The 14,035-nt window shown below is 47.8% G+C and overlaps 1 protein-coding gene across 1 annotated transcript in view; it reads right to left on the bottom strand.

The window, feature by feature from the left end:
- Positions 1-14,035, bottom strand: part of LOC119168164 (cytochrome P450 4V2-like) — a 952,270-nt gene that overhangs the window by 180,606 nt on the left and 757,629 nt on the right. The window contains exon 9 of the mRNA XM_075882483.1: positions 176-242. Coding sequence (XP_075738598.1) covers positions 176-242 — 67 coding nt within the window. The remainder of the gene's footprint in view (positions 1-175; positions 243-14,035) is intronic.

The following is a 14,035-nucleotide window of genomic DNA, read 5'->3' as shown; positions in this document are numbered from 1 at the left end:
TGAAATATTTATTATACAGCTGCTATGATATGATCCGCATAAGCTCATGAGGGCTCACAAAATATTTTAGAACTGCTGTCAGTGCCGCGTACATTTGAGTATGAAAAATTTATGCTTGAAATGTCGTAAGGAAGGTGTGTAATAACATGCAAGGAGAACAATTCAATGAGCTCACCGAACGATAGATCTTCTCCGATCTCTCTCGCAATCAAAGGAATTGGAGGATAAAGTCGAAGGGCCTCCTGCAACAGAAAAGATATGACCATTGCTTTGTTAGTTTATATTTGACCTGCATGTTGTTTAGGTTATAATTGAATCCCTAAAAAAGGACGCAAAAAATTCGTGCTCTTCTGCTGTGCTGAAAACAAAATTCTGTAATTTTACATTTTGCATAGCCTCGTGCATCAAGTCGTACAACTTACGCATGCTTGTCGTGTCAACCTCAGCCCGTCTTTAGGTGCAAACACAGAACGAATTATACCGCGTGGTACATTTCTTGCAGCGAAAAGGAGTGTCTTTGCCGCAAGCAGGCGTTATTACTGATTTTATGCTTTATTTCGACACGAAATGAGTCGTTACCAATCAAAAAAGCAGCGCACTCGGCCACCATGGTTTCCACATTTAGGTGGCTATAGCAGACGATGCCGGCAGTCAGACGTTATGACGAACATTAAACTTTTCCGAAGCAGTTATTTGGCACTTCGCACATTAGGTGAAGAAGGTGAAGCAGTATGTTACTGTTCTCATTGTGTAAAATACAACAAGAATAATAGGTTCATGCGTTTCACCTGCACTTCGTGAACCGGTTCACGGAGGCGCTGCACTTTGGCATTCGTTTCAGGCGTTCAACATGGCGGCAGTGGCACTGCAGCATTCGTTTCAAGAAAGTGCAGTTATCGTGCAAGCCTACTTCACAGAATCCCTGCACCTACTTGTGAGGTGGTGTCCAGTCCGTGCAGCACAAGATTTCTGGAGCTCCAGCAGACGACACAGCCTATCGCATTCACGTCTGTTTTGGCGACGTGCAACAAGTACGACAGCGAACATTTTCCGGCAGACCAATGCCAAACAACGTAAGCGGCGCCATCTTTTACGAAGCACAGCCTTCACAACTCTCGACACTGCTGACGATTAGCTTAGGGCTTGCACGAAATCTGCACTCTCCTACTCGTTTCGGCGTTTGGTTGCTGCTGCACTCGCTGAAACGTCACCTGCTCGAAGACAGCACCCAGACGGCACAACCGTGAAATAGTTCTGGAAGTGCAGGGCAAATTGAAAGCACCTAATAATTAAAATTGGCCCGAATCTGCATGATACACTGCAAATGTCGTCGATTGACGATAGTCTTGCGTCTGGAGAGAGTGAACAAAACGTTTATTTGATGATATGCGGAAGAAAATTGGTGAATGGTATTCTGAAGGCGCTGCGTTAGAGCGCCTCGAGCGTGTAGCGGAGGCGAACGAGCGCATCGAGGCACGTTAGACAGGAGCGCCATCTGGCAGTTATCATCAAATACGAAGGCGTACGCGCCCGCGGAGAAATATGCGCGCAGTCTCGGAGGTGATAAGGTGTAGAACGCAAAGCGACGGGCAGGTGCCACCACCGTGACCTCGTAGCAAAGCGTTGAGAACACCTTTTGAGCATCGCGTTGCACTGTCAGCGCAACGCTAATAAACGCTACATTCCTTAGAGTTACTTGTGCGCGCCTCTTATAGTATAAAGGCAGACAAACAAAACATTAAAACGTTGTTGTGCTGCCTCAGGTATGCGAAATAATTGTTTTTTAATTGACAATCGCGCAACTATGAATGCTAAACCGTGAGCAATATTGTTGGGTGCTGCGGATGGGGTTGGCCATTTGGTATCGTTCGAGGTATCGTTAGAGCAGACAGACAAACGTACAGACATACAAACAGACAGACACACAGAGGGACCGAAATTTTTCCATCGAAGGTCCCCAGAAAGACTATCGTCTTTAAAATACGCTTGGTCACCCGCCTGTGACGATGCTTTCAAAACGTTACGCCGCCCGTTACCCTCGTCGCCAATCTTGCGTCACTTCAACCCGACTGCTCTGACGGAGCTACACAAATATGCTGCCATCGGTGTTGAACTCGGCGCCATGCTCGTGCAGCACAAATCGGAATTCCAGGGGTACGTAGTCGCATACGCAAGCCGTACCCTTACCAAAGCGGAGAAGAACTATTCTGTGACGGAGAAGGAGTGTCTGGCAGTTATATGGGCTCTAGGCAAATTTAGACCATATACCTTTTCTGGTCATCCCTTCGACGTAGTCACCGATCACCGTGCGCTTTGTTGGTCATCCAGATTGAAAGACCCCTCCGGCCGTTTAGCTCGCTGTGTTTTGCGGCTGCAAGAGTTTGACATGCGTGTTGTCTACAGGCCTGGCCGACGCCACACTGATGCCGATGCCCTATCATGTTCATCTGTGTCCTTCGAAAGCTCTGCATGTCTCTGTGCCGTGGACGAAATAGTTGCGTTCCCAGAAAACTGCGACATGGCGTCTGAACAACGTAAGTTACTGGGTTTCAGGCTTATGGTCCTGAATCCCAGTGAATGTAAATAATGTCCGTTACCCACTCGCGAAGCCCTCTCCTCTATCCGTTTAAAACAGCTAGCACTCCAATTGAATCTGTTAGTATCTTCAAATATCTCGGTGTAACTATCTCCAAAGATCTCAATTGGTTTGCGCATGTGTGCAACGTCGTCTCATCCAGTAACAAAACCCTAGGCTTTCTCACACATCATTTACGCAGCTCTCCTCCTCACGTTGAACTCATCGCATACAAAGCTTTAATTCGACCAAAACTTGAGTACGCGTCCGCAATCTTGAATCCTCATCAATCGTATCTCATAGACGCATTAGAAAAGGTGCAGAACCGCGCCATCAGGTTCACTCACTCATCATATTCGTATAATGTTAATGTATCCTCATTAAAGACGTCAACTGGCCTGCCCGCCCTTTCTTGTCGCCGTCGCACTGCAAGTCTATCCCTGTTTCACAAAATGTATTACTTTTCACTCAATCAGCCACCTTACCTCTCACCGCCTGCTCGCATATCCCTTCGTACAGGTCATTGCTTAAGTGTTGCTCGTCCTCAAACCCGTACTCTCATATTCTCGTCTTCTTTTTTCCCACGCACCATGGTAGACTGGAACGGCCTTCCCTACGCCATCGTCGCCACCACCAACCCAGATGCTTTCATTGATGCTGTTAAAGTGCACCTGCCATCCTGAATGGTCATATATTAAGTATCCTTACTGGACACCCACCCCTTATTTACTGCCCCCACTCGGGGCCTTTAAGAAAATAAAGTGAAAGTGAAAGTTAAAATATGAACGACTGAATCAGCGCTCTTCTGCGATTCCTTTCAAGCCCATAGACTTCTCCAACTCCTCGAACGTTGCGCCGTCCAACGGCTCACTTTGAGGCCTGCGATGGCCTTCTTTTTCACAGGAATTACAATTCCTACGGCCGAAAGTGGTTACTCGTCATGCCTCACCACCTTCATGCTGCAATATGTTCAGCTTTCCACGCTGACCCTCAGGGTGCACATGAGGGCTTCTTTAAAACATACGCTCGGCTTTTTTCCCGGGTTAATTGGCGAAGCATGTACACCTTTGTGCGCAAATACATTCAGTCATGGCCGCAGTGCCAACGACCCAAAGCTCTCCCTCATCACTCCTCTGGTCCAATTCCGCCAATCTCTTGCCCAGCCAGGCCTTTCGACCACGTTGGAATCGATCTGTATGGGCCTCTTCTATTCATGGCTTCCGGACACCATTGGATCCTTGTCGCTGTCGACCACTTGACGCGATACGCAAAAACACCCACTTTGCCTGATCCCACAGCACGCGACGTATCATCTTTTTTCTTCGGCGGACGTTTATTCTCCATCACGGCACGTCACATGAACTTCTCAGCGACAGGGGACGTGTATTCGTCTCTGAAGTCATCAACGCACTTCTTGCCGAATGCCGTATCATTCACCGAACTACCACCGCCTACCATTCGCAGACGAATAGATTGAAGGAAAGACTCAACCGTACCCTAGGGAAAAGGATATCAAAAGTATGTTGCCTCAGAAAACCCCGATTGAGACCTCATTTTGCCTTTTGTGACGTAGGCATATAACACTACTTTACAAGCGACTACGGGCTTTTCGCTATTTTTTCTGTTATGTGGCCGAGACCCTTCCACCACACTTGATACCATTCTACCCTACCACCCCGATTGGTCATGGTACGCCCATATCCGAAGCTGCCCGCCATGCCGAGGAATGCCGTAAGGTCGCCTAGTCGTTTACAACCATCAACCAATGTAGACAAAAATTTTGACGTGAAGATAACCAGCCATAGCCTAACTTTTTCCGGATGCTCTTGTGTGGCTTTGGGTTCCAGCTGTCCCTACAGGCCTTTCCTTGAAACTTGTTTCAAACTACCAGAAACCCTACCACGTTGTCTCGCAGACTTCACCTGTTAACTACATCGCCGAACCTGTTACGCCATCCACAGACCAGTGCTGTCAAGGTCGTGAAACCGTTCACATACAGCGGTTTAAACCTTATTGCGATCCGCTCATACTCTGTTCTCCGTGAGTCACCAGGATGGGTTTTTTCCCGACGGGGGACGAAATGTAGTGAAGAGAAATGCCCACTACTCCAGCGGCATTGACACGTTGGCGCGAGGTGCGAGCTGCCTAGTTGCTGCTGCGACGCTGCCCGCATACCCGGCCAGCTCTTGGTGCTTCTGTACTGTTACGAAGGGGAGGTGCCAACATGGCCCCGAAGGCAACACTGCACCAAATTCAGCCGGCATGGTCACCAGCAGTTTTAGCGTCTGTAACTCTGCTCCCTACTGGTTCTGCGCAGAGCAGATAGACGAGCAGACGAGACGACGGTTAGTTAACGCAAGGTTTATGTACAGAATAGAAATAGATGCGTTACAAATTGGGCATTAGGGCCGACAGCTTACGGACCAGAAGAGCCAAGATGTTTTCTCTCGCTCGCATCCGTCGGCTTCTCTCTTTGTGACGAAGCCCACCACCGGCGAGGTTACGAAGGGCGCCACAAAACTCGTCGCTGCCAAGGACACCGGGCGCGCCTACAGCGAAAGAGGCTCGACGCAACGAGAGGCTTCTATAACACATAGATCTACTGCTGGCAACGCGCCACAGCGTTTTTTTTAATAGGCACCTGGTGGATCCTTTGAGTAACCAAATGTCCAACCAGAAGCGCCGCTGGCCGTGATGTCAGAATCCTCCATTGGGGCCCACTGCGGCGCGTGGTTGCACCAAGGACGAGGGATATTGCCACGCATTTCGTAAGACTCGCCAGACTGGAAGGTGCCGATTGATTCTACGGGCTTGCGGGCTGATGGAGCTCGCGGTTCGTTGCGTGACGGACCGGCGCCGCCGCTTGATGGCGTCATTGAGTTGATCGCGTCAGGCGGGCTTGATTACTGGCCTTGACATAGATTGGCTTCTGCAAAGGCATTGACGTTCGGTGTGGACTCGCAGGCGTAACAATACCGACGTTGGTACCGCTTTTGACATTGCATTGAAATGATAGTATGTATAGAGATAACGCTAGAATGTTCGATGGCAAGTCTTCGCAGCTTGTCAGTTGATCGACGGCCAACGCTCTGTTCGCACGCTATCAGTGCCAGTGTCTCGTTGTAATCTTACTTTCTTTTTACGTTGCCACAGGGTCGGCCAAATAAATAGATTATTCTTTAAAGTACCGCCTGCTCCCCTTTGTCGACGTCGCAATCATGTGACATCTGGTGCAGGCAGCAGGGTTTGCCTCCGGCGTACTGGCCTCTAAAAGACTAGGCCTGGACGACCAAGGTTATGTACTCGACCGCAGCAATGATGACGACTGCTGCGCCACAGCCCGCAATCAGGATGCAGCAGCCAAGAGAACCACCAATTTTTCATGGGTCATCGTTTGAAGTCCCGGAGACTTGGCGAGAGACCTACAACCGAGTGGCTGCCCTCAACTACGGAGACGCTTAAAAGAAGCTCCATCGTAACTACTTTTATCTGAAAGACGCGGCAAGGACGCTGTTCGAGAATTGGGAGTCTGCGCTTCAAACGTGGGATCTTTTATTCGGCATATTATTCCAAACATTCACGAGTGTCGCTCGCAAAGAGAAGGCCTTTGCGTTGCTGGAGACACGGGTGCAGCTGTTTAAATATCACCATTTTCACGGAAGAAATGAACCGCCTCTTCTGCCACGGTAACCGCACGACTGTTGCGAATATTTTACAGAGAGGACTGGAGTCTTTCTTCTTCCGAAACAGAGTTCTCTTAGAGAGGTTGTGAAACGGTCGCTCTAAAGTGACAATGCGAAGCCACCGGCGTCCACACGCGTTAACTTGGTGACGTAATCATAAGTAATGCTTTGCCTAATGAGGAACGCAGAAGTCTTCGGTACTTGCGAGTGCGTGAAACCGGGACGCCCATCAGCGTCTTTGCCGTACAAAATCAGCACTACCTTGAACTCTGACGTCCTTTGAAGCAGCGTTCTTGTGGGACGCGGATCGCGTATGGCAGACGCCGATGAGTGCCTCTTTCGCACGCTCAATATGTCATATATAGCTCCGCGTTCCTCCATAGGAAAAACGTCTTTGCAGGTCCACTCGGGCTGATGATATAGTTAGCACATGTGGATGCCAATGGTGTCGCATTGTTGTTCCAAAGCAATCGTTTCACGACCCTTTTAACGAAGAACTCCTCCGTTCTTCGAGCCGACCACCTCCTCTTAGGTCCTTCAGCAGCGAGACAGGAAGTACCTGAGGCCATACACGGCGACACCACGGCAGCACACCTAGGTGTTTCTCGTACACTCACGAAGATACAAGACAGGTACTACTGGCCACGCCTTACCACTGACGTCGCTCGTTACTTGAGGACACGCCGAGGCTGTCAGCGACGCAAGGCACTACCGACAAGGCCAGCAGGCTTTCTACAGCCGATCGAATCACCTGACCGACCGTTCCCACAAATCGGGATTGACCTATTGGTACGTTTGCGTCGTCGCATACGGAAAACAAAAAGATCGTCATGCCTTACCCACTACGCCGAAACAAAAGCCCTGCCCAAAGGTAGTGCATTTATGGTAGCCAAATTCTTCGTCGAAAACATAGTCCTGCGTCCCGGTGCTCCAGAGGTCTTCATCACCGCCAGACGTACGGCATTTACTGCTCAGCTAACCCAAGCAATTTTGGCATACAGCCAGACAAGCCACCATCGTACGACAGCGTACTATTCACAGACCAATAACCTCACCGAGCGTCTAAACAACACCATCACGGAGATGCTGATCATGTACGTTGACGTCGAACACAAAACATGGGATTCCATCCTTCGGTACGTGGCGTTGGCATACAACATCGCCGTGTAAGAAACGACGCAGATGACGCCGTACAAGTTGGTCTACGGAAGGACCCCGGCAACGACGCTTGACGCCATATTACCCAACGTCACCGACGAAGAAAACCTCGATGTGAGCGAGTTTTTTCAGCGCGCTGAAGAAGCCTGACAACTAGCCCGCCTCCGTGTCAAGAACCAACTGACGAAGGACTGCCGCCGTTAAAATATTCTGAGGCGCTTCGCGGAATACCAGCCCGGTGAATGTCTTTGGATATCGATACGCCGACGTAAACTCAGTGAAAAATTTCTGCGAAGGTATTTTGGACACTACAGAATATTTCGACGTCTCGGCTCACTCGAATACGAGGTTGTCCGCGACGGCATCACTAGCTAGTGGGCTCGGTGGCACGCCGGCGATGGGTCATCCTAACGCGCTTGACTTCTTTGCTACGCGGTTCTTCGTGCTGCCCTGAAAACTGATGCTATTGCAGAACGTCGACCAGTTTACCGGGTCTCCACTATCATGCGGCGCTGGCCACCTGCCTGTGAACGCGTCACCTCGCCATGACGGGGTGCGCCAGCCCGGCCTCTACTGGGCTCTGGAATGCGCATCACCGCCAACGCTATCACTACGGTGGCCTCGTGGTCATCAGCTGGCATCTTGGATTTATGGCACGCTATCTTCTGACAGCGCCAGCGTTCCATGGAGCACCAATATAAACCCAGGGCTGACGCTCACCGCGCCTAGTGGGCTCGGTGGCACGCCAGCGATGGGTCATCCTAACCCGCTTGACTTCTTCGCCATGCAGGCAACGAATTACCACTGCCTTTACGCTAAGCCAACTTGATGCCGATCATTACTTGTTCTGCCGAGCCCACGGCGCTCCATCTCTGTAGTTTTTGATTGTGCCAAAATATATTGAAATTGTTGTTATTAGCAGGTGATATTGAGAATAATCCTGGGCCTAGGAATGAACACTGTGCGGTGCCTACTGACATGCCTGATGTACTGAAGACATTGCAGGCTAGGCAGTCGGCCTTGCTTGAGCAGTTAGGTTCAATCAGATCAACCCTTGCTGAATATGAAAAAAACGCTCAATGACCTGAGCTGGCGGTTGACCAAAATAGAATGGGACTGACTACCACTTTCAAACGTTCACTCTCAAATTGGCTTCATTAAAAGTGTTGCCACTAACAGCGCTGCTGAGTTAACTAGGCTTTCTGACCGGATTAGCCACATGGAAAGCAGATCCAGAAGGTGCAACCTGATCTTTTACGGGTTTAGTGATGTGCGAAATGAGGCGTGGCGTGTTAGTGAAGAACTGGTTATTGATCTCTGTCACAAAAGCCTGGGCATGACTATTCAAAGTCGTGACATAGAACGTGCCCATAGACTCGGAGCTTATCGCGAGGGGAAACGGCGACCGATAATAGTGAAATTTGCCCACTTCAAGGATGAAGAAGCACACCTTTCGTATAGCAGTAAACTGAATGGCACAGATCACGGCATCAGTGAAGACTTCGCCCCGGAAATTCGTTTAGCCAGAAGACGCCTTATTGAATTTGGAAAAGCGCAGCACCCCCCGTATAAGCTCCGTTATGACAAGCTCATCTGTGGCAGTAAAACATACGTTTTTGATCAGGCTAAGCAGTTGGTTGTCGAACATCAGGCCTAACAACGAGCGCGAAAGCTACGAAGGCTGAATCAGAGTGTTAAGGATGATCTCTCGCTGCTTTACACTAATATTTGCAGCTTGATGCCAAAACGTGTTCCGTTATGCACCTTGATTTTTTCTTCTTCTAGCAACGTGGTTCTGTGGACGGAAACGTGGCTAACCTCTAACGTACTTGATTCTGAGATTCTCCCAGATCTACCAAATTTTGGCATCTTTCGCAAGGACCGCTTTGATGATAACCGTGGGGGTGGTGTGGTGATTGCCACACATTGTTTGCTTAAGTGCTCTGCCGTAAATGTAAAAACTTCTCTGGAAATGGTTTGGACGTGCTACCACGCCACTTCACCGCGCATGTTCATCGGCTGTTGCTACCGTTTACCAAGCGCCGATAGCTCTTTTCCTTCGTCTTTTCACGAAGCGTCGTTAGAACTAACAACGATGAATCCCCACACTCCCGTATTATTATTCGGAGATTTCGATTTTCCTTCAATAGCTTGGAGTAATGTTGCGTCATGTCTTGCACAAAATAGCATGGCTACAGAATATGTAAACATATATTTGCTTTTTGGCCTCTCACAGCTGGTCAATAAACCTACCCGAGTAAATCAACACTCGTCAACAGTCTTGGACCTCCTTTTCATGTCACACCCCGGTAATGTGCCCCCCTTACGTATATCCGTGGTTTTAGCGACCATAACGTCATTCATGCAACATTTCCTTGCAACATCTTACAAAGCAAGAAATCTAAAAAAGTACTCACGCTATACGACAAAGGCAATTATTCCAGCATCAACCGTGAACTTTCTCTTTTTCACGAGAAACTTGCCCTTACATATCGGCAGCATTGAACAGAGATTTTTTGGATTCTATTCAAAGCCAAAATGCTGCGTTTAATTAATATTTACATCCCAACTATTAGTTTAAATGAAAAAGCCCCTTCCCCTGCTTTAACAAGTCTTTAAATGGCCTTATACAGAAAAAGCGAACATTTCGAGTTGCTAAACAAACTGGTTCATCCTCGGCATGGCAAAAGCATAATGAGGTCGTTAAAGAGTACAACACATTAAAAGCACACGCCAAGCATGACTAGTATTCCATTAGTATACAAAATATGCTGCAGTCTAACCCGCGGAGTTTTCGGAAAGCGATTAAGCCTGATAATAAAAGTGCCATTCACTATATAATAACACGAGGACACCCATTGCTGATTCCGAAGTTCCCGACGCACTGAATCTGTCGTTTTGTTCAGTGTTCACAAAAGAAAATACAAAAGCGTTACCACACTTTCCATATTTCAATTTTTCTCCATTGAAGGGTATTGAATTCAGGGCAGAGGGCATTGTCAAGGTCATTGACTCCCTGAAGTGCTTTTTATCCTGCGGTATTGATGGAATCAACGGGAAAGTACTAAAAAGTACAAAATATGCGTGCAGATCAATTATTTGTATCATTTTTCAGCACACGCTTGACACAGGTACAGTGCCAGATGACTGGAGGACAAGGAAGGTCATTCCAGTCTTCGAAAAAGGTGACCGGTCTTCCTCTGCAAACTACCGTCCTATTTACCTCACCAGCATTTGCTCTAAGACCATGGAAAACGTCATCTACTATCAAGTTGCTCATTTCCTAAGCTTGGTGAACTTCTTTCATCCAAATCAACACGGTTTCAAGAAGGGTCACTCATGCGAATCTCAACTTACTCTATTCACTCATGAAGTTCATTTAAAGTTAGACAGTAACATTCCAACCAATGCTATATTCCTAGATTTTGAACAGGCATTTGATAAGGTTCCTCATTCTCGTCTTTTGTTGAAGTTGTCGCGCCTAAACATTCATCCGCTTGTTCGCAATTGGATTTAGTGTTTCTTAACGAACCAGAAACAGTTCGTATGCGCTAACAACTACACATAATCCACTTCACCCGTTCTGTCTGGCGTGCCCCAAGGCACTGTTCTAGAGTCGCTCCTCTTTCTAATCTACATCAACGACCTGCCATCTACTGTAACCTCTGAAATACGTCTTTTTGCAGATGATTGCGTCGTGTACCGCGCTATCAATAACGCATCCGACGTTTGTACTTTTCAGGATGACCTCCTTCGCATTCAAGACTGGTCTACCACATGGCTCGATCATGTCACTGAACACCAGTAAGACCGTGAACATTTCATTCCATCGTAGACCCAATCATACACCCTCCGTGTATAAGATTAATAACAGCATTATAGCTAATGTGCATTCTTTCAAGTACCTAGGACTTCACCTGTTTCAAGACTTATCTTGGACGGATCATATAACCCACATCATCAATTCAGCGAACAAAATGCTTGGTTACCTTCGCCGAAACCTTTCCATGGCTCAGTCACATGAAAGATTGCTTGCATACATAACACTCGTGTGACCTAAACTTGAATATGCCTCTGCTATTTTTGAGCACCACCAATATAACCTCACAAAGCTCTCCAATCAATCCAGAACCACTCCGCCAGATTTATCCTTTCTGAGTACTCGTATCCCGCAAGCGTTTCGTCTCTAGCGTCTAAGCTGGAGCTGGTGCCCTCTGCCTCTCGTCGCCACATCTCACGCCTTTGCCTCTACCACAGATTCTTTCACAAAATGCCTCATGAGAGTCGGTTGATTCAACTGACTCATCGTAAATCTCGAACAAGCCACCTGAACGCAGTTATTTCACCCCGTACCCGCACCACTACATTCCATCAGTCGTTCTTCGTCAGAACTGCCCGAGGCTCGAATGGCCTTCCAAAAAATGTGTCCGTGATGCAGCACGCTTCCGATATACTATTGAACATACATGAATTGATGCATTTGGACTTGCTTTTGTGAAATCGGTTGTCTTATTTTTATTGCCACCATTTGTATCTACATTTTGTATTTTAGTCTTATTGGTGTTTATTGTTATATTGTTTATTGTTTTATCTTTACTTATGATGCCCACCCCTTATGTAATGTCGCTCGGGACCCTTGAGGTACCAGTAAATAAATGAAATAAATATGCTAACTCTCAACGACAACAATCACGACCTGAAGTCGTCCATGTCAAGCGCCTGAAGCCGTTTCATGCGCTTTAACGAACAGAAACAGTGTCTGTTGTTTTTCTTGTTATTATTGCTCTATCGCATTTTATTGCTTGTTCTTTCGTGCATTATTTTTTGTACATTTAACATTTGTTCAACGATCAGAACGATGCCTTTTTCAGAGGGGGCAATGCCACGTTCCTTCCCTCAATTTTTGTTATCGCCCCGTTACACATGTTCAGCTCAAACCCCACCTAAGTTGTTCGAGAAGCTTCGAGGCTGTAGTGGATCGTTTTGTAAAGGTTACGCCCACTTCGCGAACTTTTTAGATTGTTCTAGAACCTACGTCACCGTTAGTGATAATGCTCAAAAATTCGATGGCAGGTGTATTGATTGATATGTGGAGTTTAACGTCCCAAACCACCATTTGATTATGAGAGACGCAGTAGTGGAGGGCTTCGGAAAGTTCGACCACCTGGGGTACTTTAACGTGCATCCAAATCTGAGCACACGGGCCTACAACATTTCCGTCTCCATCGGGAATAGAGTCGCCACAGCCGGGATTCGAACCCGCGCCCTGCGGCTCAGGAGCCGAGTACCTTAGCCACTAGGCCACCACGGCGGGGCGATGGCAGGTGTATAAACGCCGACGCTATTCGCCTCTTGTCAGTTTCTTAACGGCACTATCAGTGCCCATGCCTGGCTGTAATCTTATTTTCCTTTTACGTGGCCACAGGTTCGGCCGAATAAATATATTATTCTTCAAAGGTACTCTCTGGTCTCCATCGTTGACGCCACGACCCCATGGCAATATATATGCGCAGGCATGGTGGTGAAACTGGCTTAATCGTTGCAAACAATGAAGTAGATCCTTCTTGAAAACAGTAGCAATGGAACCTTTTCTTTCTACAGTTTTGACCAGAGTCTGGCCCTCATCAGGAATAACAGTGCAGGTTCTTCGCTTTTGCATTTATAATATTCTGTGCCAAAAAAGTAGAGAGGAATAATGGCAAAAAATGAATCTGGGCATATCAACGGAGTAGTTGATGATGATTGGGCGCGTTGCGTCTGTCCATGCGTCCGTGTGCATATCCAACTGGATGGACGGAGGCACACGCATGGATGGATGCACCGACGAACAGAAAAGCAGACGAATGAACACATACAAGAACTCACGCATCGATGGACGGACATATGGAAGCACGTACAGGCAGATACACGCATGAACGGACTCACGGACAGACGAACTTATGGACCGACGGGGAGAAGCATGGATGCACAGGTGAACGGACGGAAGCATAAACAGAAAAATGGGCGCTTCGCCCAACTCTGATCATCATTCACTGCGTCGATACGCAGTGAAAACCACTAGCGCCATCTTGTTATATTATTCCTAACGGCATACACACGCAATGCCACCTATTGAGCAACTCATTATATAGTGGTGACTACATCAGCTACCACAGCAGAGAAGGGAATGACCCATGGCGCACGGATTTTCGCCCATCAAAAAAGGGGAATGGCGAGGGGAGAGAGAGGATAGAGCGCACTATTTTCTTTAGGTCACTGCGCTATGAGAGTGACTTGGTGAGTGCTTAATTTCTTAGAAGCATTGCGCTCAGAGTGTTTGGGAGGCGGTCCCTTCATGTATAGGGTGGTAGGCTGGGGTAAGGACTTGCGTGTGGCAGAAGCCCTCTTATAATTTTCTTTAACAAAACGTCACTAATCAAGTGTCGGTCGCGTCTTTTTTTTATTCTTCCTTAAGCGTTAGAAGACGTCCCGTGACTCCAGTGAGGCAGCGCGGTCAGAAAAAAACAACCTCACTAGAACATACCAGAACGTCGCATGAAAAGAGGGTTTATGCGACAGGTGAGCCCTCCTTACGTTAGCCGGCCACCATCTACACTAGATGCACCACCACTCGAACACT

Source organism: Rhipicephalus microplus, unplaced genomic scaffold (assembly GCF_043290135.1).
Source record: "Rhipicephalus microplus isolate Deutch F79 unplaced genomic scaffold, USDA_Rmic scaffold_12, whole genome shotgun sequence".
Classification (NCBI taxonomy): domain Eukaryota; kingdom Metazoa; phylum Arthropoda; class Arachnida; order Ixodida; family Ixodidae; genus Rhipicephalus; species Rhipicephalus microplus.
This window is presented reverse-complemented; position numbering and strand designations above follow the sequence as displayed.